This window comes from Nannospalax galili, unplaced genomic scaffold (genome assembly GCF_000622305.1).
Source record: "Nannospalax galili isolate Female #2095 unplaced genomic scaffold, S.galili_v1.0 scaffold78, whole genome shotgun sequence".
NCBI lineage: Eukaryota > Metazoa > Chordata > Mammalia > Rodentia > Spalacidae > Nannospalax > Nannospalax galili.
The window spans coordinates 2229123-2256454 of NW_008343387.1; the positions used below are offsets into that span (position 1 = coordinate 2229123).

Below are 27332 nucleotides of genomic sequence, written 5' to 3' on the forward strand. Positions count from 1 at the left end.
TGTGTGAATCACCTTCTGTTGCATGAGGAAGTTTGGCTGGTGAGAGTTGAGAGATGCATTAGTTTTCTCTCTCCCCACTGTTCTGCTGTGTTCTATGAGCCTTAGGTATAGAGTTTCCATTGCAGATATGTCATTTGGGGCTGGGCATTTCACAGACACTTATTCTCTGTGTGTGATGAGTGGTGACTGGTGTACTTGTCTGTAAATATAAGAATCCATATTTAGCATAAAGTAAGAAATTATATTTGTCTAGGAATGTGACAGAGGTTTTCTCTAGGATCTATGACCTCTCCCTGGATAGAACTCCCATATTAAACCTCACCCACCCATGGCTCAGGCCGTGCAAAAGAGGGGGTAGAAGGATTGTAAGAGCCAGGGGGTTGGTGCATGATCATAAGGGAAACAGAGTCTGCGAGGCCTCTGGGAACTTCCTCATATGAACTTACAGCAATGATGACAGCATGCACAAGACCCATGCAAACTTAATCAGAAAAAAACTCAGCAAAGAACGGGGAAAGGGTGGAGGTGGAGGCCCCAGTCTCAGCTGAGAAACTATTAGCAGCTGATTACTGCTGGGTGAGGGAGAGTTGATCTTTAAGGGAGAGACTCTAGATAGGCTGACAAGACTCCAGTGGATGAGCTCTCACTGAGGGATATCTGGAAATAGAAACTTGACTCCATAGGTCTTAACATATATGACAGAATGCATGAAATCCAGTGGGGGGAGGCTGTGGGGAGTGCAGATGGGGGATAGATCTAAATATGATTAAAATGTGTTGTATGAAATGCACAAAAATTCAGTAAAAAGGCATTGAGGAAAAATAAATAAAAGTAGTAAATTTGCTAAAAAATAATTTTTAAAAATTTTACCTCTTTTTATTTTATGTGTATGAGTGTTTTGCTTACATGTATATAAGTGCACCCATGTCATGCAAAGCCCACAGAGGCCAGGAGAGGATGACAGATCCCCTGGAACTGGAGTTATGGACAGTTGGTAGCTACCATGTGGGTCCTGGGACTCAAACCCGGTTCCTCTGGAAGAGCGGCCAGTGCTCTTCACCCCTGAGCCATCTCTCTAGCCCCAGTAATAAACTTTTTGATTCTCTCTACATTTTTTTCTTTAAAATCTTTTTTATACTACTTTTTTAATTGAATTTTTTGTGTATTTCATACAGAACATCTTAAACAATCTTAATCATCTTTATACCCTCATCCTCACTGGCACCCTCCCATAACGCCCCCCCCCCCCCACTGGAGCCCATATACTCAGTCATCCCTGTTAAGGCCCACTGGGTTGTCAGTATCCCCAGCCATTCTCTAGTGCAAGTCCGTCCGCTAAGTCTAGTCAGTCTATCTTCTGTACTTTTAAAGTGAGCTGCTTTTAAGTTGTAGGCCTCTAACTGGAAGAGGCCTGATGTGCATATAAAGATATAAACATAACAATGAAGTGTTTTCAATTAGTATTCCATAGTCACTCCACACTTGTAGCTGTACTGGCCTTTCTGCTCTAGCTCCGTGCCCATCACCTTTGCTTTGCAGTTGTCTCTCCTTCCATCCTCCCCTCTCTTTGTGCCACGGTGCTGGCCACTGAATCCGAATCCATATACTTAGTTTGAAGTTTTGAAACAATGCAAAGTCAGTGTGTCTTTCGACTTGTTTTGTCATGAGCCCCGGCTTACATGCTCTCTTGATCACCTTCTGTAGAAAACGACCTGAAGGATGGGTAGAAAACATGAGTGTTCTTATTGGTAAAATGCTTCTTAAAAGAGTTGCAAAGTAGCATTTCAGATAGCAAAACCAGGAAGCCCTTCCAGGAAATATCATTTTAACGATATCTTTAAGTATATGGGTTGTAAGACCCACACGGGAGACCATATGGGAAAGTAAGAAGGAAAACTCAGAGCCTCATGATAGTGGGCCTTAGGGAGTGTTCTTAATATTAATGGCCCCACTTCTCCCACCTGTCATGAAAATGGTAGCCAGTCACCCTAATTTCCTGCCTATTCTTTGTTGATTTCTAAGCGGTCTTTTTTCATTTTTATGTTTTTGGCACCCAGGAACTAAATAGCTTTAATTACTTGGATCTGTACAGACTTGCTGACCTCTTTCACCTCACTTTGTTGGAGAAGGCAGTGATTGATTTCCTAGTGAAACACCTCTCAGAGCTCCTGAAGAGCCGCCCAGAGGACGTCCTCACACTGCCCTACTGCCTGCTGCAAGAGGTGCTGAAGAGTGACCGCCTGACTTCCCTGAGTGAGGAGCAGATCTGGCAGGTAAGGATGCTCTACTTGGCTTCGAGAAAGCTTGATGTAATTAGAATTGAAGAATTCAGGAACAACAACCATTATTTGATGTGGACCAAGGTCCTCAGTGGGACCGAAGTCTTACAATTACTGCTCCTTTGGTGGGCAAGTGAATCTATGTATATAGCTCAGTTCAGGATCAGACTGGCACTGCGGCTTCCTGGGCACACCAGAAAAAGGAAAGACATTTTCTATTGAAAAAAAAAATCCTTGAATTGAATATGAACAGAATGGATTGTAAAGTAATGTACATATTTAAGAACAGTAAGAACAAACTGAATTCAGGGTTTTTCTATAAGCCATTTAGAAACATGTCTTTATTACAATGGAGAGTAGTTTAGACCTCAAGTGAAATTAAGCTCTTGCACTGCAGAGGGGGAAAAAATCTCCCTCTGGGTTCATTGTGTATTCTTCCCAAGCCCTGCCATTTTCCTTGACATAGAATCCTTTCACATCCTGTCACTGCTTTGTCTAGGGGACAGGAGGATGGTTTTTGTTTGAAAGTTGATTATTCAATTTAAATCCTCTTCTGCTCATCCCTAGTGACTCTCTTTGGACAATCCACCTGGAGTCTTTGAAAACTTATCTTCCTCCTTCTTCCTACACACCTGTCTCACTCTATCTAGACATTTGTTACTTGGGATATCATGCATCCAGGATTATTTGAAAACTGGCTATCTGTATAATACTAGGGAAATTTAGTTGCTCTATTGGCTAGTGGGGCAGTAAACCCCTAATGCCTTACCAAACATATTCAGAGAGTGCTTCTGGCCAATAGCCAATTCTACTGATGAATAATTTTCCTGATGTCTTCATTCCTCCTTTATTTGTAAATCTTTAATCACCTGCTGTCCTATTTTTATTGACAATGATAAGAGATGAAATGAAGGCCAGCCAGGCCCCAGGCACTTCAAGCTTTACTGACTTACTATTGCAACAGGCTTCAAGAATGTGTCCACCTTCATGTTGCAGGTAAACAAATGAGGTTTCTGTACTTGGTCCAGGTTTGCAGAGCACAGCCAACCTTCAAATCCAAGTCTGCGGACATTTACCGCATCTCTCCACTAGCCCACAGTCTTGATTTAAAAAGAAGTCCTAAGTTTTGCTGCTCTTTGGGTGTTTCTGGGAAAGCTTATTCAGGCAGAGGTTGCAGGTACTGGTGAGGATGTGGTTCTGGCAGGGATTTCAACAATCTGTGACTCTTCCCTGCCACATAAGTCTTCAGTATTGTCTTTGATCAATTCACAGTATGAAGTAGCCAAACTTATCTCACTTCCTATAGGAGAAGAAAGACACAGAATGAATTCTTCATTTAATTTTTTTTCTCACTAGATTGAGATTTGAGGCCATTCTTGTGGCATCTGCCAGTTAATGTAGCATGGTTGAAGGCACTGCTAGGGATTGACATGGTAATGTGCAGATGTCTGAATGTCAAGAAAACTCTATCCTGTCCACTCAGAAGTTATCAAAATTGCCTCTCTAAAGGCTACTAATGTTATAATGCAGAATTTTAGAAACTGGTTTCTTGCTGCAGGCAATAAGATACGTTTTTAAAGCTGGTCCTCAAGAAAGAATTAAAAGACTCCCATAAATATTATCAATTTAGGCATTCAGCAGGCAATAAGAAACTGTTGTTGCTTTATCTTAGTAAATAAGTAATTCCCTCTTGCTCAATAGAGAAAATCAAATCAGACCAACTATATTGCCTCAAGTATAGTTAAGTTCATCATTTTTTGCTGAAGTTATACTAGTAATGCAATATACCATGGAAGAATCTAATATTCTGCCCAGGGTGAAGATTGGGTCTGCCAGAGGATTAGTGTCAGGGTGCTTTATGGAAGTGAAACTTGACGGACAGGCTGGAGACAGATCTACAGAATCTCATTAAATTGCTGAATTGTTCATTACAGAACGTTCTCACTGTAATAAAGTGCTCATTGACTTTGACAAATCCCAGTCCTGTGCCTTAAAGAACAGTGAAGAAGGTGCTGGAAGAGAAAGGAAATTGGCACAAAGTAGGGCGGGTAGCAGAGAAGCAGATGAAGGTAGCTCCATTTGATTAATATGTGCAACATAGCTTAGGTGAGCACAGTCAACACACGTTTACCCAGGTGACTGCTCCACTGCGGGCTGATAATGTAATCTGGGACAATCCCTTCTTCAATGAAAGGTCTAATTTTCATTATTTACTAGTCTGGCTCTGAAGACCTGTCACAAAAACTTTTAAATTATTCTCACTGAACAGACTCTTATTTTATTTATTTACCTTTTTTTTTTTTTTTACTGTTTCTTCCCTTGATAGATGTGCTATAACCATTTTGTGGATCTGTGAATCTCTGAAATCCCACACAATTATGTCTTGTGCCTGCATTTTCTTTGTCCATTTGACCTTTTTAAAACTTTACATCTCTTCTCTTGCAGAGGAATTCTTATTCTGTCCCAGACAGTTTCCCACTCACTGTGTCTCCCTAGAAGCACTTGGTCTGTTGGTTAACTTTACTGTGCTTTCAGAGGTCACAAGCAGATTTGTACCTCAGATGTTTTAGGGCATAAAAGGACTTTTGAAAATATATTTTTGTTTTTAATTCACCTCAGTACAGCTCAACAATTTGGTTTTATATTTCAAGGCCAATGAATTCTCAAGTTCCAAAAGAAACACTCCAAATTAGTTACTAGTTCAAAGAGAGGCCATACCAGCAAAAATGACCAAGTCAGCTGAAGAGAACTATGGTACGTGAAATCTCTCATATGTGTTACATGGCAAATCTCTACCAGTTTTATTTTGCTTTCAGGATAGTCAGAGGTTTTAGCTCTAACTTAAGACTTTGTTTAAATAGGGTATTATTAAATAACTCTTATTAGAGTCAGCCTATAGACTTCTGAGCAGAGTCTCACCAAAAGAAGATGCTGACCAAAATGTACAAAACTTTTAGTTACAGGAAGAACAAGTTCTGAGGATCTAATGTCCTACATGGGTGGTTATAGTAGTCAAACTATAATAATTGTTACACGATGTAAGTGTGTATTATTGGTTCATCATGCTGTCCACCTTTAATATACTCAGTTCTCAGTTGTCAGTTAAAAATTTTTAGATTAATTAACAAACCAAAACATGGAAGTTCTTCATTAAGAAAACAACTTAGAATAAGATAATTCTTCACTTTTCCAATGCATCAGACACAATCTCATTTTCTTGGGAAGTGCTAATGACTGCTTTCTTCTCATAAAAGAACATTTCCTGTCTATTCAACCAAAGGTTCCTTCTCTCCAGGCTGAAAGGGAGATCATTATGTCGTAAGAGTACAGTTTATAGGAAAAGCTCCATATAGTATTTGTTCTTCAACAAACTAGCTCAGACCTGTTCTCTCTTCACTCATATTTATTGAGCTGCTGGGACCTCAGAGCTATCTTACAGTAGAAGGCAGAGGGCAGGTTTGCTAACTCCTTCCCCCAGGCCTCACCCCAAATGGGAGAGACTCTTATTTAAAAGCATGTACAACTCGGGATTGTGAGTATATTGCAGAAAAGAATGTTTTCTAAATGGATCAAGATGGTTTGGGGAAGACAGATGTGGCACCTTTAATCCCTGAACTTGGGACGCAGAGGCAGGCGGATCTCTGTGAGATCGAGGCTAGCCTTGTCTATATAGTGAGTTCCAGAACAGCTGGGGCAATAGGAGTCTCTCTCTCTCTCTCTCTCTCTCTCTCTTATTTCATATGTGTGTGTGTGTGCGTGTGTGTTATAATAATTCGGGGAAATAAAAGTGAATATTTTTGACACCTGTTACGAGCTAGACATAGTGTTGATAGATTGGTAGAAGATCCCTAAAAACAGGATTTACAAATTTTGAATTATTATGTCAAGCTTATTTCATCTTCATCTCTGTGTATAGAAATTTTGTTTTCTTACTAACACTTCCTACTTATTCTGTGAGGACAGTACTTTTATTCCTTTATTAACCTTGGGTTTGAGGGGACACCTACCTACTCCTAAAAGAAGTTGTGCCAACTCTTTTGAGTTGGGGATAATCCTGGTTACATTTGTCTCTGATTATACACTCTCTGAGCCAGAGACTGTGCCTTCAGTGTCTACATTGTGCAGTGCCATAAGTAATAAATACAAACAATAATGTAGAATTTTCATACTAAGATGTATCGAATGAATAATATCATACTACCAACCCCACATAAAGCTGTATTTATTCTAAGAAAAACTAGTATAGAAATTGAGTTTGGCCTTTCTTTTTTTATCTTTTTGAGACAGAGTCTTCCTGTAGCCCCAACTGTCCTGGAACTCACTATGTAGACCAGGTTGGCCTTGAACTCACAGAGATCTGCCTGCCTCTGCCTCCCGAGTGCTGGGATTAAAAGTGTGTGCCACCACACCCAGCAAGTTTGGCCTTTTATTTTTATTTTTTTTAATTTATTTTATGAATGTATGCATGTATTGCCTGCATGTAGGTAAGTGCACCGGGTCATGCAATGCCCATGGAGGTCAGAAGAGGCTGTCGGATCCCCTGGGATTGGAGTTACGGTCAGTTGTTAGCTGCCATGTGGGTGCTGGGATATGAACCCAGATCTTCTGCAAGAACAACCAGTGTTCTTAACCGCTGAGCCATCTCTAGCCCCCAAGTTTTTTTTTAATTTGTTACTTTTATTTTATGTGTATGAGTGTATAGCCTACACATGTGTAAGTGCACCCATGTCGCACAATGTCTGAGGAGGTCAGAAGAGGGCATTGGATCCCCTGGATTTGGAGTTACAGACAGTTGTTAGGCACCGTGTGGATGCTGGGAATTGAACCCAGGTCCTCTGCAAGAACAGCCAGTGCTCTTAACCACTGAGCCATCTCTCCAGCCCTAAGTTTGGCCTTTTAAAGTCTGCACTTTTCCTTATGTTTTATTGGAAATTTGTGTCTCTAGAGATATCACTCCCATATTATTTAGGGTGGTCAACAACATCAATTGCAATGTCTTTTGAATTTTTTTACAAGCTCCTCCTTAGCTTTTTTCTGCACTACAGAATCACATGCAGTACATTTCTGTTTAATCATTTTCCTTAAAAGGAATCCTGGAAGGTAAACCCAAGCAAAAAGCTGCTACTTCTTTGTAGTTAGAAAGTAGAAGACACAGTGATGTACACAGCTTTCATCTGTGTCTCTTAGATGACAAATTGACCCAAATTTCCCACTGCTCAGGAGAAAGCAAGGACTTCAGTGTAGCAGGTGAGACAATGTATCTACATGCTTCTGATTGGAATATTGCATCACAGCTCTGAGAGTGATTCTGCATTTATTGTTTTTTGGTCCAGTGATGTGAATGGAAAAATTGACAGAACAAGGCTAGAAATTAAACTCCTGTCTTCTAACTTTTGAACTCTACCCATATTGGTCCATGGCTTCTAAATTTACTCAAAATTAATGGGCATAGAGATGCTTCACATTAATCTTTTGAGTTTAATTAAGATTAGGAAGTACTCGGATTGTAGTTCAGTGGCCTACCATGAATAAGACCCTGGGTCCAACCCCTCGTACTACAGAAAGTTTCAAAAAGGGAGAAGAAATGCCTGGCCATTGTGTTTCCTGGTATAGGGAAAGATTGAAAGGTTAGTGGCTGCTCCGTCAGCTTGTTAATTCTGTCTGTCCTGTGACATGTGTTTCATTCATTGTTGCATTAATGACAAATAGCTATTGAGAACCTGCTGTACCTGACAGTATTCTGTTGAATACCTTATTGCTGCCTGCTGTAGGGTAGGTGCTGGGTACTCAGTAGTGGAAAGGTCCAGTGGAAAGCGCCTGCTTTCCTGGAGCCTGCTGGGTCTGATGACCTTTCTGCATGTCCCTTGTCAAGTCCCATCTAAGGGTTCCTGACTGGGCTTTGTTGGAAAGCTCCTACTTCAATGGAAAGTATAATGCCATTGCTTGGACATTTCCGTCAATGTTGCCTTTCTGTTTCTTCAGTGCTTGCTGCCTTTTAACTCTTCTTCATGCATATACAGCTATGAAAATCACTGACAATCTGTGGTACAGTCCTAGGTCAGAGAAACATATGTGCATGATTATGTAATCAAAAAATTATTTGTGGAGAGTTCACATTTCAAACACATAGATCTTGGTAACTAGAAGTAGAATAAAATTGTGAGGCCTGAGAACTTTACCCTAAATGAAGTGTAATCTTTCCTCATGTTCCTGCCCTCCCTCGTGTGTGCGTTATAGTGTCATTGCTATACTTTTTCCAGATAGGCACTTGCATAGCATATTCATGATGTCTCTTTCCTTGTGTATTTGTTAATTGGCCATTCCTTATGCTAATCAAATTTGTGCCTCTTCTCAGTTTTCTTCCCGAAACTCCTGACAGTTCTACCCAACTATATAGTCTTTCCTGCAGATGTGAGGAGGACAGCTCCATCTCCTTGTTAGATATTAGTAACGAGAACAAACACCAGGTCCCTTCGCATCCCAGATAGTGCCACCCAGAGGGTGTTTCATTTTCTGCGGGTCCCCAGCTGGACACTGAGTAATGCTGCTATTTCCAGGCTTGGTGCTTGAAGCTGCTGGAGTGTGTATTTAGTTATTCCTCCCGATCTGCATGCTGCTAATTCCTCTGTGAGGATTCATCCCCGGTGGCTTGACTAGTGGCTTTGCTGTTGTTTGTCTGGGCTGCATGCCTTTGTGAGACATGACACATCCATTTCAGAGGGATTTTGCTGCAGTTAATCCCCAGCACTACAGCTGTACATTCTCAAGTAGCTGTAAAGAGCAGTGATTATCAGAAATTACAAGAGACCCAACTTGTATTCATGTGTGGCTGTTCCCATGAGTTAGTAGTTTCTTTTTCTTTTCTTTCTTTTTTAAAAAGAATTGAGCATAACAGAACAAGAAAGGTGATTTATGAGATACGACATATTTTTGTTCTCAGCTTCTAATTTTCATTGTGATTCATGTTGTTTCCAGACTGATATTTTTGTTGCTGCTGTGAGAAGGAAAAAGATGACTGGAGAATATTACTTATGCATTGGTGGCCCGCAGTAATATTGCTGCTACCTGGGTTATCAGGGATTTAAAAATAAAATCCCACCATAAGCTATATATAAGGTAGAAACCCGGAGGCCAGGCACAGATGTCCATCAATAATAACAACAATAGTAATTCTTTGAAGCCTAAAGTGCTTCATATTTTAATGAATTTTTACTTGTAATTTCATCTGAGTCTCTTATTGACTTTGTTAAGGTAGATGAGGCAAGTTATCCAAGTTTTAAGTAGTGAGAAAACCAAAGTTTAAATGAGAGTTTCTGTGATTGACTCATTGTACAATTTGCTTGAATGGATATCTCATTGTGTTCTCTTGGAGTACCTCACCTCACAAAAGTCCACCTCACAAAAGAACCTCAGAGTACCTCCAAATCTTACTCTAAAACAAGTGAGGTCAGCAACAGATGCTTCCTAACAAATGGCTTACGTTCACCCTCACTTGTGCAGTTGTGGGAAGCTGCAAAAATGACGTGGATAAAAGTGTTACTGAGGATCTTCAAGATCACAGCCAAAGACTGGGCCTCTAGATGGATTGATTAAGAGGGGTGGATAGAGAGTTCCAGCAGAGGGAAGAACCACCTTTCATCCTTCAGAGTACAAGGCAGTGAAGCACAAAGCAGGACATGAAGAAAACTAAGGAAAAAACACTTTAAAATCCCATCAGGACATTGAAATCAACGTGGAAGAGAACCCAGAGTTCCACTGTTTCTGCTGAAGTGTTGCAGACGGTGCGGGAGGAAGTCAGTAGGCTGCTGTCCCTATCTGGAACTAGAAGTTGTATGGAAGGAATGAAAATGATTAATCACTGCATCTTCATTTTATGATTAATCTATTGAAAACTGAGAAAACTATGCCACAGAAATGGATAGTGGGTATTGGCTTAGCTGTGGGGTTTAAGAGAAAGTGAAAAGAATATTAATTTATTGACACTAATAAATGTTACTCTCTTTCTGATACAAATAAACTTATGGGTCCATGTCCTGTGACATGAGGAAGTTGAGTGGTCATGGAGTTCATAATGCATTGTCATCTCAGACCATAGTGATTTCTTTGTCCTGGTGTTCTCAGAGAGAACATCAAAATATCTCTGTAGAGTGGCACAGAAGCTGTAGAAATACATTTAAATATCTGTAAAAGCTTTGACGTTTATTATTTAATATTGATATCTTTACACACTATTTCTCTTATCCCTGTCTCCATGAATTTTGATATTATTTAAAATAAAGACTAGAATGTGGGTTGAGATATAGCTCAATTGCAGGTGCTTACATAGAATACATGAGCCCTATGGTGACTCACTAATATGGAAGAGGGAGAACATCTGGACTCAACATACCTGGAAAATGGGCCCTTTTCGATCAGAGTCAGGAGAAACATCAATAGAAAGTGAAAATTCTTAGGGTCCCTTCATACCCATAATATGAGTATACTCATAATGCCTACTGTGGTGATGTTTTCCAGGGTGGTCCAAACACTTCCTTTGTGTTATTTGAGGTGGAACACAGAAGTACTGCAATTGGATTCCAATATTCTGGTAGAGAAAGCAAAGTCCAGCCAGGAAAATAGTTCCTTGTAGTGAGGGAAAAAAGACCTTGATGGTTTGTGAAGGTAGATATCAGAGTTCCCAGCATTCTTCCCCTTTGCTTATAAAAAGTGCTGAGAGTTAGCATTGATACGTGGCACTGATATTACTTTATGCTCAAGGGCAAGTTAAAAGAGCCCTCCTCACTTGAGGCTGAACAGACATTCTGCATAGTGTGTGCTCTTGTTGATGGGAAATGTCCCCACACTACTTCCTCTGGCTACAGAAGAAGTCAGGTAATTAAAGGAGTGATGGATGGTGTGCTGAAGTTTAAACGTTTTAGGAAAACCTATCTTATTAACACTTTAAAGCAAGGGAGCATAATATCATTAATTTTGATTAATTCATTTGCTCTTAATATAGCTTTTAATTTGTAATTCTATGTGAATTACAATGTAATTTGGCATTGATTATACTAAATTGACTATAAGTCAGCCAATCACAATGGGAAATTACTCACATCTGAAAGTAAAACTAAAACTCTGCATTCTGAAAGGATGCTGCGTAGTTAAGAAGCCAATGTACATAGGCATCCTTCTCTTTGTGAGATTGACACAGGACCTGAGGACTGGAAGGAATTCCTTACTCTGTCCACTACTGGGACCAGGTATGCTTTGGAGGGAAGCTCCAGGTAAATAAAGGGCAGATAATACAGGGGTTGATTTGCCAGGTTTGAGAGAGCTCCCGAAGAATCTTCTTCTTCTTTTTTTTTTAAATTTTCATATCCTGTGTAAGATTTCGGTACTGTAAAGGGGGCTGTCTGGTGCTTTAGAACAATCAGTTCCATGCTTTTTGGATTCTTGGGCTTAGATAGAAACTTCCTCAAAGTGGTCTGCCTTTCATCCTTATGAGTTTTGAGCTTACAAGGAAATCCTAGCTTAGACCTGATAAGCAGTCTGTTCTGAAACCACTTGACATGTACACAAAGGGCCTTCTGTTCAGAAGGAAGTTATGGCTTTAAAAGCCAACCTCCCACCAAGTGAACCAACTTCTCAAGAGATGATGGAGTGTGTGCCATAAAACTTGAGGCATATATCTGTGAGCATACAGATGTAAAGGGACCCGCTGAAGAAGTTGAGCACTTAGAAAGTTCAGGAGAATGAGGATGGATTTGGAAAATGCATGTTTGAATTATTTTCCAGGTATCTTCCTTTGAAGATTGTCTTTAAAGCCTCACAACAATATAAAACTTTGAGAAGTTTCAGAAAGTCATAAGCTAGACCTGGCAATATTATTCTTGAAGTCTATCTACATATAGCTAGAACTATGTGACTTTTATACATCTGGGTCCATTTATGGATAGCAGCTGACCCCAAAAATGAAGTCTATCTAGCTCTCAGGGAACTAATTTTGCTCACTCTTGCATGGACAATTCAAGTCTTCAAGTCTGGTTTTTGGTTTTGGGGGTTTTTTTTTTGTTTTGTTTTGTTTTGTTTTTTGGTCTTTTTGAGACAGGATCTCCCTGTAGCCACAGCTGGGCTGGATTCGCTATGCAGACCAGGCTGGCCTCGAACTCACAGAGATCCGCCTGCCTCTGCCTCCCAAGTGCTGGGATTAAAGGCATAAAATAACTCTCCTTTTAACTTTGTGAGTTACATATCTTTATCTCATCATTCAAGCTCAAGATTTGGCAAATAAAATAGCCTAAGTTTTCTGTGAAACGTTCTGAGTTAAGATGTTAAAAGTGAACCTGAACCCTGAGCCAGCAGCTCAGGGTTGGTCACAGTCTAGAAAAGTGCAGTTCAGGAGGCCATAGCCCTGCAAATTCAGAATCACCAACATCGATACTAAACACACATGCACTTGTGTACACACACATAAGGCATACTAATTTTGCAGCTAGAAAGCTTTTCTTTGTTTTATAGTACTAACTTAAAACTGCGTTCCCATAATTAGTCACTACTTGATCTCAGAATTAAAGATGAAAATAGAAGTTAGACGTTTCTTTCCACCATTTCATTCATCACTAAATTTTTAAAGGATGTTAATGCTTATTGCCTGTTAACACAAGCAACTATGTAAATGTAGCTTTATACTGTTTAAGTTTTCTCCAAATCCTCCCTATGCCAAATCTAGCTTAACCTGTTGTAGAGCACCCATTCTTTTCCCTGGTATCCTTTCTGATGTTAGCTTTGAATTAGGGCTTACTGTGTCTTCCCTACCACTTGTGGTTCCCAGTGGAGCTTCAAGTTTTTAACCAAAAATTATTCTGTTTGACACACACCCACTGGTCAGTGAAGTCTTTTGAGCCCTTAATGTTCGTTCTTTCCTGCTCTTAGAGAACAAAAGATGTGGGGTGGAGGGACCAGTACCGTAGGGTGAGAGAAAACATTATAGGGCATCCCTGTTCTCAGGCCTTCCTTATCAGTGTTTGCAACCGCAGAAGAGTAAACGGGCCTCTAATCAAACTGCACTGAGAGGTTAGGTCATTGGAAGCCTTTTAGCCATTTTGTGCTTTTCAAGAGTGAATTTGTTAGAATTATGCTGAATACCCACTTAAAACCTCAGCTGATAACCCTACCTGTGTTTTATAACTCTGCACTGTCAGAACTCATAATAAGTCAAACATTCTTTCAGTGGTGCTCATAGGGAGGAAAAAAACCCCACAAATTTAAGAGTAATTTCAGATTGTAAATGAAAAGGAGAGGCACGACTGTTCATTTACACCAATCATGCCTTCCTTTCATCTGCTCTGATTAGGCCTGGTGCGGTTTCATCAGACTCCTCCATCACCGAGCTGTCACTCCAGCCGTCTGTTGATTGAAAACAATCAAGGCTCTGATGGCACAATTATTCTGACCCTTTAACTAGAGGCTGCTGTGATAATGAAAGGTTGATTATGATAGTTTGTGCCTCTTTCAGTTTGCCAAGAAGGTTAATTTGGGCATCAGACGGATGTTTAATGGGCGCTTGCTGGCTACACTGAGGTAAATGAGAACGTGCAGTCTTGGATATTGCACGGATATAGTTTGGCTGTCAATCATTGTCATTTGGAGTTTGTGCCTCACACTCTGGAAATCACATTTTATTTTTTCCTTGGGATTTAATTTATTCTGTGCCCTGAGGAAGTTCTTTCACTCAGTGACCTTCACAGCAGCTTTCGCTGCCTTTTTTTTTTCTTTTTTCAAATGGAGCTCAAAGGCACAACACATCTAGAAGAGCATTTTTCTTTCATTTTCACTTAAAAATGGAAACTTTAAAAATCCATCCTTATCACTGCCTTCCAATAGAGCAAATGTTTCCATTCTGATTTTGCAGAGGGGAAGTGTAAACGACAGGAATACTCTGGTCCTTTGCAGAAGCTCACATAGTTCTCCACTGTCTTTTACACTAACCAGTAAATGCAGCAAAGTCAAAATGGGTGCAGAGTTAGAACTGAGCCCTCCGTTTTCCTTATAGTTCCCTCAACAGCTCATCTCACAACAGTTTGTCAAATTCCTGCTTCCAACAGCTGCATCTTCCTCTTAAATTCCAGGGAAGCAGGAAGAGGGAGCTGACCTAGGGGGACAGATGTGCTAAGTTATTAAAAAGTTGAAATTTTGTGCAGGCCGATGATTGCGTGTTGAAGCCAGAGGACAGCCCTGAGTGTTGCTTCTCAGGCACCACCTCCTCCTGCTGGTTTTTGTTGTTTGGTTGCTTGGTGTGGTTTGGTTTGGTTCTTGGTCTTTTAAGACAGTGTTTCACTATGCAGTCCTGGATAGCCTGGAACTCACTCTGTATAGCAGGCTGGCCTCAAACTCACAAAAATGGACCTGCATTGGCCTCCTGAGTGCTGGACTCAAGGTGTGTGCCACCATGCCAGCTCTTTCTTTTCTGAGACAGGGTCCTCATTGGCCTAGAATGCACAAACTATGCTAGGCTGGCCAGCAAGCCACAGGGATCACTCCCTACACTTCCCCAGTGCTGGGATTATACGCATGTGACACCATGCCCTGTGTCTGATCTTTTTTTTTTTTGTTTTGTTTTGTTTTTTAATCATTATTTTTTTAATTTTTTTTTTCATACAGAAAAATTCATTCCAAAGCAATTGACATTGAGACGTTTTCACATGCATTTCTAATCTCTATATACATGACTATCACTGGTCACAGTCGCCCACCTTCTGAGCTCCTCGGCATCTGAGCATTAATACAAAACTCGTCAGATAGACAGCCTTCCTCTCCCACTAGAGGCTCCATACTCTGCCATCCCTGTCACTGTCCACTGTGTCTGATCTTTTTATATGGGTTCTGTGGACCAAATTTGGGTTCTTCATGTATGTTTGTCAAGCACTGTACAGAGTGAGTAGTCTCCCCAAGCTCCCAAAAGTTGCAGTTTTTAATTTGTGGTTGAAGTTCACAGTAAAAATGATGCCTGCATCTAATAATGCTGGGTTACAGTGGTGACTCATATCATAGTGAGTTTTAGACATAACCTTAAAAAATGTACAGGAACCCAGGCATAGTGGTGCATGCCTTTAATCCCAGCACTTGGGGGGCGGGGGCAGAAGCAGGTGAGATTGAGGCCAACCTGGTCTACATGGTAAGTTCCAGGCCAGCTGGGCTATGAGAGACCCTGTCTAAAAAAATAATGAATTAAAAGAGGAGAAAAAAAGAAAAGAAAAATATGGGAGAAAGAAACCTAAAGGGAAACCCTTATTTCTGCCTCCAAGCTGTGCGCTATAGACCACGGTGACCGAGCACCAGGCTCACTGCTCTGGTTCTCTTCCAGCTCAGCAGCATGTCCACTTCTCGGTGGACACTTTTTCCCCAATGTGACCGTTGTGAAGCAGTTAGGCCTGTGGATGTAAAAAGGACAGCGTCATAATGGCTACAATTTTAGTTGAGGCACCCCATTTTCGCAATATTTATTTCTGACTTTTAAATGTTTTTGAAAGGTAAAGAAGATCATTAGGTGATAATTCAGTCTCGCCTAAAGCTCCAAAGTGAATTGAGACATTGAGTCCAGTTATTATTCAAAAGTAGCCCTTACTTAAGCAGTAATGCTGTTTAAAATATGCATTTAAGAAGAAATGAGGAGAGGATTGCACATGTACGTGGTGTCACCAGATTCTTCATAATCAACCACAGAGAACTTGGAAAATAGCCCTCGGATTTGCTTCACAGATGATTGCTTAGCTGGACTGGAGAGGTGGCTTAGTAGTTAAGAACACTTGCTATTCTTCCAAAGGATCCAGGTTTGATTCCCAGAGCCCACGTGGCAGCTAACAACTGTCTGTAACTCCAGTTCCAGGGGATCTGACACCCTCTTCTGGCCTCTGCAGGCATTGTATGCCTGTGGTACAAATACCTGCAGGCAAAATACTCATACACATAAAAAAATTAATGAAATAATAAATGAAAAATTTAAAAATCATTGCTTATCTATGTCTTGTTTTTAAGCAATGGTAAATAAAGAGATAATTAAGACAGAAAACTGTTAATAAAACCAATCAAGTTTTTTTGTATTTTGAAAAATAGTGTGAGGTTTGATTTTGATATTACTTTGTGTTTTCTGTGAGAATTAATGATTTTTTTAACTAGATCCACTATGTTTGCAAGTTTATGAGACTCAAGCCATGACCATTTCTTCTTACAGGAAATATAACTCATGATTTCAAATTGGTATTGGCCTAAGCCCTCATGGGTTCTGACCTTCCTCCAGAATTTGTCCTTTTTGTGTCAAAGTGTGGAAAATTTGTCTCCAAAATAGAAAGCTTTTCCTGTGCCCACAGAATCCCTGAGTCTGTACTTTCTCCATAGTAATGTCCCTCTATGAAAGACCTGGCTAACATCATACATGTACCTCATTGCCTGGCTTGTGCTGGCTATTATTTTGCCTCCAGGGCTGGGTTTAGTTATCGGGCCAAGTTTTTTTTCCTCTTCATGCATTCTACCTCTACCTCCAGTGGTCTTCATCCTGACATTGTGGAAAAGGCTCAGATCTATGACACCCCAGAGAGACTCCATGTTCTCTGATTCAGCAAACACCTGTGGCTTGCCCACTGGCATTAAGCACAGTCTTGTCTCTCATACCCTTCAGATTAGTCTGTGGAACAGCCACTGTCTCTATTCACCCCTTCAGCCGTTGCAATCCCCTTTTCCTTCTGCATCTCCCTTTCAGAGCCATCTTTCTTCATATACCATCTTCCTCACAGGAACACCACAAATGGAGCTCCTCAGCCCACCTCCACTTAAGCTGAGCCCTTTCTCTTTCTAAGTAAAACTGTAACCATTGTGATTCTTGCAGTTTTGAGACTCTTTTGACATTTACTTGTGTTTAGTGATTTGTTCAATAGCCCCCCCCAACCCTTTTATTTGATCAACTGTTTGTCAACCTAAATTTTCTCTGAAACTTCTATTTTAGTTAAACAAAAACAAAAACCCCCAAGCAAACAAACCATGGTAATTATGGTGGAAAATGTGCCTTTCTGCATAAAAATATTTTGTGTACTGCACTCAAAGGCATTACAATGTGAGAAAAGAGACTTCACTTTCCCCCAGGTATTTATACTATACAGAAGGTAAGTTAGAGAATACTGTGTAAAATAATACTCGTTAGACATCAGTAGCGAGTCTGAAATTCATGCAGTGAAGGCAGTCACTAGGTGGCATCCTTTGCCACCCACTGAAAGATTAGGTCCTGACTCTCCTTCCCCAGGCATGTCAGCTCCAGCTCCACGTTCCATCCCTTTGGCAGTGACACCAGCCCCTGACAGTGTTTAGTCCTGTGTTTCAGTTAGTGACTTTCTGACTGTAGTCAGTTTGATTCCTACCTCGAAGTTAACGTATAAAGTGATCTTTGAGGAGTTGTCGTTTTTTATTTGGAAGCTGCCTTCATAAAACCAACAAATATAACTTAGATGCTTCCTGGGCCCTTGGACTCTACATCATAGAATCACTTACTGGAGGGATTTTACTCTCTGTCAGTGACTTTGGGAAGCTGCTTGAGCCTATGAGGTCCATTTGGTTGTGCTATCACAGCTTTGATTTTATGTTGGAGTATCTGTACCAGTGAACCAGCTTTGGGCTCATTATTCATGAACCACACCACAAAGAAGGATTCAGAGCCTTGATGCTCTCAGGATGCTCTGGGGCATATTTACAAATTAAACATTTTTGTTAACAATAAAATGTATGAATGTGCCAGAAATATGAAAACACCAATAAAATGACAAAATAGTAAATGCTCATGCAATGTAACTGAATCCCCTGTCTGCAAATACTGTAATTTCAAAATTTGTAGGATTTTCTACCTTAATTGAAAATTGCATGAGTATATTTTTCAGGGACACATCAAGATACTTGATAGACTTTGAATTGACTCCAAGTAAGAACGCATATGTATATTGGTTAGACTCTTTCTCATTGAGTACATTCTGGGCATAGTGTGAACACTCAAGAAACTGAGAAAGGAGTGAGTGAGAGCGAAAGGAAACATCCATGGTCACAGCACTGCCACAGAGGGCCAGAGAAGAAGACGAGTGATCGACTCTGACACAATCGTTTTATTTTACTTTTTATTTTTCTGATTTTTTTGTGTGAATTTCGTACAATATATCTTAATCATATTTAGACTCCCTTCCGCATCTTCAACAACTCCATGCCTCAATACCAGATTTCATGTGTTCTGTCATATCTGTTAAGGCCTATTGAGCCAAGTTTCTGTCCCCAAAATGTCCCACTGTGTGAATCCATCCACTGGAGCCTGCAACCTATCTAGTGTCACACCCTTAAAGAAAACCAGTGCCCCCTCTCCCAGCAGTAATCGGTGGCCAATAGTTTCTCAGTTAAGGTTGGGATTTCTTACCCATTTCCCCCAGTTTTTGTCTAATTTGAACTTGCATGAGTCTTGTGCAGGCTGTCACCATTGCTGTAAGTTCATTTGAGTAACTGACCAGCTGTCTGGAAAACTTTGTTTCCTTGTGGTCATCCACCACCCCTGGCTCTTACAGTCTTTCTGCCCCCTCTTCCACAATGGTCCCTGAGCCCTAAGTGGCAGAGGTTTGATGTGGGTGTCCTACCCAGGGACACACACTCTGTGGTCTCATATTCACTGCACTTTGGCCAGTTGTGGTTCTCTGAGTTCATCATCATCTGTGCTTGAGGATGCTTCATTGGTGAGAGTTGAGAGATGCATTAATATTCTTTCTACCCCCTGTTCTACTATGTTCCTTGAGCCTTAGGTATAGAGGTAAGTGACACACACATTGTAGATGTGTCACATAAAACTGGGATTCTCACAGACACTTATTCTCTACACACTTATTCTCTACATTTGACCAGTTGTAGAACTTTGCAAGAATAAGCTTTATTTGTTTGTTTTTGAGACAGGATATCCCTGTAGCCCCAGCTGGCCTGGACTAGGCTGGCTTCAAACTCACAGAGATCCTCATGGCTCTGCCTCCTGAGTGCGGGGATTAAAGGTGTGAGCCATATCCCTAGCACAAGAATAAGCTTTTGAAATGAATGTGAGATGTGCACTTGTCTGGAAATACTTCAAATACAGTAAGAAATTATGTTGAGATTGGGGAGATGGCTCGGCAGATAGGAGCACTGGCTGCACTTGCAGAGGACCTGTGTTCAATTTCCAGCACCCACATGGCATCTAACAACTGTCCATAACTCCAGTTCTAGGGGAACCAATGCCCTTGGGTATTGCATGACATTGGTGCACTTATAGACATGCAGGCAAAACACTCATACACATAAAACAAAAAATAATGAATAAAAAGTTTTTTAAATAAATTATGTTGGTCTGGGGATGTGACAAAAGTAGGTTTTTCTCTAGGATCTATGACCTCTCCAGCCATGTGTATTTGACTGTGTTTACAATGCCACACATGAGTTCTCTCCCATTGAGAAGGTCCTACGTCCAATTAGACAGCTGTTGATTACCCCCCAAATAAAAGTGCCACTACTGTACAACTAGAGGTAGTGTGCTGGGCCGTCATTCTTGTGTTTATTAGGCTTTGCAGCTGGGAAAGACCATTCATTGGTTTCCTCTCTTGGTAGCTTCCTCTTACTACTATAAGAGCTAACCTTCATTATTTTATTTTCCAGCAACACTTGAGTTACTTTAAATGTATTTTTCCTCACCACTAGGTTAATTCAGTTGAGATTTAAGGAGACTCACCTGGACAAGCATTCAAGTGTTTCCAAACCAAGGAAACAGATTCAAGTCTTCTTTTCTCTCTTGATTTTTATTTATTAATTCACTTATGTTTCCACTACCATAGGTTCAACAAAACCATACAACTTAAATTTCTGGAATGGAATTCCTGAATCTCATGAAAATAGGATCATCATAAGGGCTGGTTCTACCATTCTACTTTTAATATCACTTTACAATGTCGGAAATATTTAATACTACATTCCATATAGTCTGCAATTCTTTCTAAAAGTTTATGTCAACATCACACAATATTGTGTGAAAATGATGACTTTATTTTTAATTCAAAAGAACATTTGTATTGAAGAATAACTTAATCTCTTGGTGCTAGATTGCTGTCACATGAATTCTATGTATTGTGTAAATGTTACGGTTTACCAAACATTTGCACATGATCTCACTGCTAGTCTTTTGTAGAACCCAATAGCATATGAAATAGCATCTTTATTTTACAGATGATCAAACTGAATCTCAGTGTGTTGGTGTTTTTCTAAATACATGTGGTGGTTTGGAGGAAAAATGTCCCCCACAGCCTTGCTTGCTTCCAGTTTGTCCTCTCCTACTTCCTGTATGTGCTTGAAGGAGTGAGCTCTCAGCTTCCTGCACCAACCACCTCCTGTCATGCTTCCCCATCATTATGGACTCTCCCTCTGGAACTATAAGTCCAAATAAACTCTAACTTCTATAAGTTGCCTTGGTCATGGGTATTTTGTCACTGCAACAAAAGAGTAATACAGAAGTTGGTACCAGAGAGTGAGCTACAGCTATTTGACTTACTGGTTTGGGGAAGACTATAGAAGACTTTTAGAACTTTGAACTATTAAAAAAGTTGCAGACTGTCCGTAACTCCAGTTCCAGGGGATCCAATGGCTTCTTCTGTCCACCATGGGCACTGAACGACACAGGTGCACTTACCCATATGCAGGCAATACACTCACACACCTAAAATAAAAATAATGAATACAATTTTTATAATTTTTTTAAATTTTAAAAATTAAAAATTTAAAAAATAAAAAAGTTGCAGAGCTTAATTAGCTGGTCTAATAGGAGCTATAACAGTAGAGGTTCAGCTCTAAAGGTTTGCAGAGAGAGATGAAAGCAAGGGACTTAAACAGAAAGTGCCTAGGGGCCAGGCCATTCCTGTGATATTTTGGTTAAGAATCTGGCGTCCTTCTCCCCAAGGCCTAAGACCTTGCCTGAGACTGAAATTAAAATAATAAACTAATTTCTTTTGTGGAAGAAATTTCAAGACAGCTTAATGTTGAATATGTGGCTTGGTTATTACTCTTAAATTTTATGCCAGTATAAAATGAAAAATCAAGTGGAACATAAAGAAATATAAATGTACATGTTGGCAAGAAAGAGAGTACTTGGAAGCTTAATGTTGCAGCCAAGGTGTGTCCTGGAAGAGAAGCTGTAATTGTTAAGGAGGTTAGAACCATTAAGAAGAAGCTCCCCTCCTCTACAGTTATGGAAAGAGTACCATCAGGGCAAGAACCCACCCAACTCGTCTTCCAATTTGTGAAAGCAAGCCTAAAGGGATTTCTGCAATTGCTTCAACATACAAATGCTGCTGTTAATGTGGATGAAGGGAGCCAAGGTCCATCCCAAGCTGGCAGCCAAATTGGCAGTGTGGTCTATGTAGTACTGGCTTAGGGGATCATCAACTCATCCTCTGCAGTTTTAGAGAGACTCTGAGACCAGACAGTATGTAGCAGGGTAGTCCCTACATAAAGAAGGCCTTGACATGCCAAGAGTCCCTGAGAGACATTGCATTAAACTGTCAAGGTGAAGCCTAGGATCTAGTGGAGACTTTAAGATATTGAAGATGCCAGAGCTGGGAAACATCTGCCAAAGAGAGCTGAGTACAGGGAATGGAACCAGCCTAAGAGAGAGGTGTATATTGCAGGCAGCATAGTTGGAAGGGCAGATCTATCTAAGCCCTTTGTAACTAAAGTCCCAGGCCTCAGACTTTTGTACTTCCCCTGCTGGTGTTTTGTTTTGTCCCATAGTTTCTCCATATGCTCCCATTCCTCTCTTTAGATTGGGAAAGTATTGGAAATATGAATGCTAGAGTATATAATTTTCTTTTTGATCTTATGGAGAATTATACTTAAGAGATTGCTTTAAGTCTCAGAAGAGACTGGACTTTTGAACAGTGTTGAGACTGTTAAAGACTATGGGGACTTTTAAAGTTGTACTAAATATGTTATGATATGACCATGAGCCTATGGGAGCCAGGAAGTGGAATGTGGTGGTTTGAATGAGTAGATCCCTCATAGGCTCAAGTATTTGAGCACTTAGTCCCAGTTGGTGACACTGTTTGCAGAAGTTTAGGAGGTGCAGCATTGCTGGAGGAAGCATACTACTGGGGGTGGGCTTTGAGAGTTCATAGCCTTGCCCTACTACCAGTTTGCCCTCTCACTGCTTCCTGTTTGTGCTTGAAGATGTAAGCTCTCAGCTTTCTGCTCTGGCTGCCTACTGCCATGTCACCCCAGTATTATGGACTCACCCTCTGGAACCATAAGCCAATAAACTCTTCCTCTGTAAGTTTCCTTGGTCATGATGTTATATCACAGCAACAGAAAGGTAACATAGTGTATAAGTACATTGTCACAGGTGTGTGTGTGTGTGTGTGTGTGTGTGTGTGTGTGTGTGTGTGTGTTTTGCTGGGATTGTAACCCTTGAACATGCTAGGCAAGCTCTCTGCCACTGAGCTACATCCTCATCCTGGAAATAGGTGTTTTACTGTTACATCCTGACTTCTTTATATTGTGCCACATTTACTTCAATGGACCTGTGCCAAATAGTAACAGAGAAAAGTATCGGGATTTGCTGGCCATTTAAGCTGATGTTACCCTAGTACATCCTCACTGCTTGCAGTAGTTGGGAAAGAATGCAAGTAATGCGACCACAAATGGAACTCTGCTCTGTTTATTAATGGGACACAGTGGGGTTTTCTTTGATCAACCAAATTGGTTTTCTCTTGTTTTCCAGTGTTGTTCCAACAATACAAACTCATGCTTTACTGCCATATGCAAAGTACCATTAATATCCAGTAGGAAATGCTCTGTTGATATAGAAACACTAACATCTTATTCAGAAGTTCCATCAGGTGGAATCACATAATGCTCTGAAGCAATCCCACCCATTGCCAACTAGATGGATGAACGTTGTCTTTGTGCTCACTGTTACAAGACTATTGAAGGGCAACTATGGGGTGTTATTTCTGTAATTATTTGTGTATTTTGGCAAACTGCAAGGTGGTAAGAATGAGTTTCGTTTTTCTTATAGCTTTCTTGATATGGGTGATGTTGGTTGTTTTTATTTTCCTAGAAGACATTTTTTCCCATCTAAAAACTTTGTCAATCTGGAGGTAAAATTTGTGTGAAAAGTATACTAAATAGTTTTATTTATCTGTAAGATATGATTCTATAATTCTAAATAAATAGGACTTTGAAGTGCTTAGCCTAAAATTTTAAGATGTGTATTCTTTGGTTGAGATTATTTGTATAAGAGATCTATCTTTTAAGTTGGATAATATAATCTCATCAAAATTCCTCTTAGGGATTAAAAACTGTGTAAAAAAACTATGGTATGAGCCTGTTTTTTATATGTGGGCCTCTGTGTACATATACTTTCAGGTGCACACATATGCATATATCCTTGTATTCACAGGATTTTGGACAGAAAGTTTCATTCTGTCTTTCTGAAAACAAATTGATGAACACTATTCATACTATGGAAACCTGTGCCTTGTATATTAGGTATAGCAATCAATTTTTGTTGCCTATCCCACCTATAGGAGTTTTGGAGGATTCTACTTTAAAATATTCTTGGTGCATAGGCGACGTATTTACTAGTTACTTTCTGTTGCTGTGATAAACCACAGACCAAAATCAACTTGGGAAAGAAAGGATTTATTTGGCTTACAGCTCACAGTCCATCCTCAAGGGAAGCAAGAAGTAAGGGCAGGAACCTAGAGCACAGACCATGGAGATATGCTGCTTACTGACTTAGTCCTCTAACTGGTGCTCAACCCACTTTCTTAAGCCACACAGACCCACCTGCCCAGAGATGCCACCACCCACAGTGGGATGAGCCCCCCACCCCATCACTCAATAATCAATAAAATGCCACATAGACATGGTCACAGGCCAGCCCGATGGAGGAAATTCCTCATTTGAGGTTCCCTCCACCAAGGTTTGTCAAATTGACAACTGAAGCTGTCTAGCACAGTTGATCCCTTGTCAACTTGACACACAAGAATATTGCTACTAAACAATAACCTTTTCATTTTTTATTCCTAAGATCTCATTAGTTATTAATATTAATATTGTAGCATAAAACTACAAATTTAAAAGTCTCACAGTTCTTAAAAAATTCAAACAATTTAAAAGTTCAATGTCTCTTCAAATTAATCCAAGTCTCTCAACTATGGGCTCCTTTAAAATCCAAAATAAATTACTTACTGTCTTATTTCAAAAGGGAAGAACTGAGCACACTTAAGGAAAACCAAAGTCCAGCAATGGCAGCTCAAGATTGGACATCTTGGACTCACTCACAATCTTCTGGGCTCCAAAGGGCTTGGGTAGCTCTATTTCTTTGGCTCTGCCATCTACAGTACATGCAGCTTGTCTCATAGGCTCAGGCTGGCTTCATTCCATACCTGCTGCTGCCATTGGTGGTTGTCCTTTGGTCCTGCATCTCCAATATGCTGGGGTCTCTACTGAGACTGTACCTTCACCAGTGTGTTCTCCTGGCCTTTCAGAGTGCAAAGCCTTAGATTATCTCCACGACCCCTTCAGTCCTGGGGATCTCACTATAACTGAGCCCACAACATCACAAATGGCCTTTTTTGGACTTTTGTACTGCCAAGCCTAAGCTCTCCAGGACCATTTCATGCCTTCAAAAGATGCTCGCATATTACCAAATCCTGCTTCCAATTTGAGATGGCCCCCCTGTGGACCACAGCTTCTATGTGCTGACCTGATGATTTCACCTCTATAATGCTAGTCTCTTGTTACTCACAGCATTTTAGCCTCAGCTAACCAGTATCATTTGTCCCAGTGAAGCACAAAAGGTTTCACTTTCAAAAGTCCACACGAACAGCCCTGATAGAATCTTTTCTTCCCTTTGAAGTTTCACAAGCCAGGCCTCCATTGTCTATACTCTTTCAGTATTATCTTCCAAGTTCCTACAGAACAACCCCCTGAGCTCCAAGCAATTTTCCAGTCCAAAGCTTTCAGAATTTCCACAATCCTCTCAAACGTATATGGTCAGGTTCTTGGCACCAATACCCCACTCTTGGTACCAATTTCTGTATTAATTACTTTTCTGTTGCTGCGATGAGACACCATGACCAAGGCTACTTAGAGAAGGAAGAGTTTATTTGAGCTTATGGTTCCAAAAGGGTAAGAGTCCACAATGGCAAAGGATCATGGTGGCAGAAGGTAACTGGAGCAGAAAGCCAAGCAATAACATCTTCAAGCAGGCACAGGAAGTAGAGCAATACAGAAAATCCAGCAAGATTAAAGAACTCTTAAAACCTGCCCCAAGTGTCTTGCTTCCTCCAGCAAGGCCACACCTCCTACAACCTCAGAAAAAAGCAGCACCAACTGGGTATCCAAACACTGTGACCCTATGGGGGACATTCTCATTCATATCACCACAGGTGGCATGCATCCAGAGGATAAGAGACTGCTCTCAACTCCTTCATTTACAAATGAGGAGAAATGACTGGCCCACTGTCAGCCACAGCATTTTTAAAAATAAGCCCTCCCAGAACTTGAAGGTAAGACCCTACTGCCAAAGACAGAACATACTTTGGACACAGGATTTGGAGCAATAGAGCTGCAACTGACCTGCAACCACCTCCCCTGAAGGCAGCTCTCATAGCTTTAGAGAGCACTATGAAGGTGCCAAGGGAGAACATCAATTGATGGTCCAGCACCAGATTCAAGACTAAATAACCACATCAATGGCCAGCACAGCATACGACATTGGTACAGTAATGGCACTTTTATCTTGGGGGTAATCAACAACTACCTGATTGGATTAAAAGCCCACTCAACAGTAGGAAACTCAAGTGTGGTACTGTAAACATAACCTAATACACATGGCTGGAGTGGCCGTAGATCTTAGAGAAAACCTCAAGACTGTCACATCACTAGACTAATTTGATTTTTACTATGTGCAAAATATGTATCCTTATATTTACAGGCAAATATCCCAGTCACCATTCATCAAAGAAGCTCATTTTGCACCAGATGGAGACTATTACCAAGGACCACAACTGGTCACACATGGACATTATCTAGGAATTACCCAGCCTAAGTGACACATCTACAATGTAACCTCTACACCTAAGGCTCATGGAACATATAACAGAGATAAAGAAGAGGACACTAATGAATCTCTCAGTTCTCAATAATGAAGCTCCCTCATGCAGTGGAGGGCAGGGAACACTAAAGGTCACAAATGGCCAAAGTATAGAGATCAAGTCTGCTGAATGATGGTCCTTGGACAGGACCCATTTATTAAACTTCACCCACCCAAGGCTCAGGGACCATTAAGGAAGAGGTGGCAGAAAGATTGTAAGAGCCAAGGAGAAGGTGCATGACCACACGGAAACAGAGTCCTACAGGTTCCTAGGAACCTGCTCATTTGATTCTATGGCAGTGGTGTCAGCATACACAAGTCCCATGCAAACTCAGACAGACAAAAACCCGGCATAGAACTGGGAAAATGAACAGCAGATTTCAATCTTATCTGAATGTTGGCAACTGACTCCTGCTGGATGAAGACAAACTGATCTCCCTAAAACAAGGGACTCTGGATAGGCTGACTTGTCTCAGTGTACAAGATAGTAGGTTTCCATATCACTCCCATACCCTTTTGTTTTGGTTATCTTTCTGCCTTACCTCCTTCTTTCTCTTCATTTTGTCCCCTCTCCACTTAAACCTTCCCACTCCCAGCATTCCCCCTCTGTAATTTCATATTGACTGCATTCTACTGTTGTCTCTCCCTTAAGATAGCCCCCTCTTTGTAAATGTATGGCTTTTACAAGCACTCCAAGTTTAATGTACAAATTTACAGGTTCAAAGCTAGGATCTGCATTCAAAGGAGAACATGGACCATTTGTTTTCTGTGCTTTGGTTACCTCACTGGATATAGATTTTTCCAGTTTCATTCATTTACCTGAAATTTTATCATTTCATTTTACTTTATTGGTGAATAAAATGTACTGCGTTTTTTATTATCCATTC

The 27332-nt window shown here is 40.6% G+C and overlaps 1 protein-coding gene across 5 annotated transcripts in view; it reads left to right on the forward strand.

Moving 5' to 3' along the window:
* The window catches only part of Klhl32 (kelch like family member 32), a 232186-nt gene that overhangs the window by 151394 nt on the left and 53460 nt on the right, over window positions 1-27332 (forward strand). For all 5 annotated transcript variants that reach the window (XR_003850542.1, XM_008839609.3, XM_008839608.3 and 2 more), the window contains exon 6: window positions 2058-2273. Coding sequence is in view for 4 of the 5 variants with exons in the window: in XM_008839609.3 (XP_008837831.1) it covers window positions 2058-2273 (216 nt within the window). In the remaining variant the exon portion in view is untranslated. The remainder of the gene's footprint in view (window positions 1-2057; window positions 2274-27332) is intronic.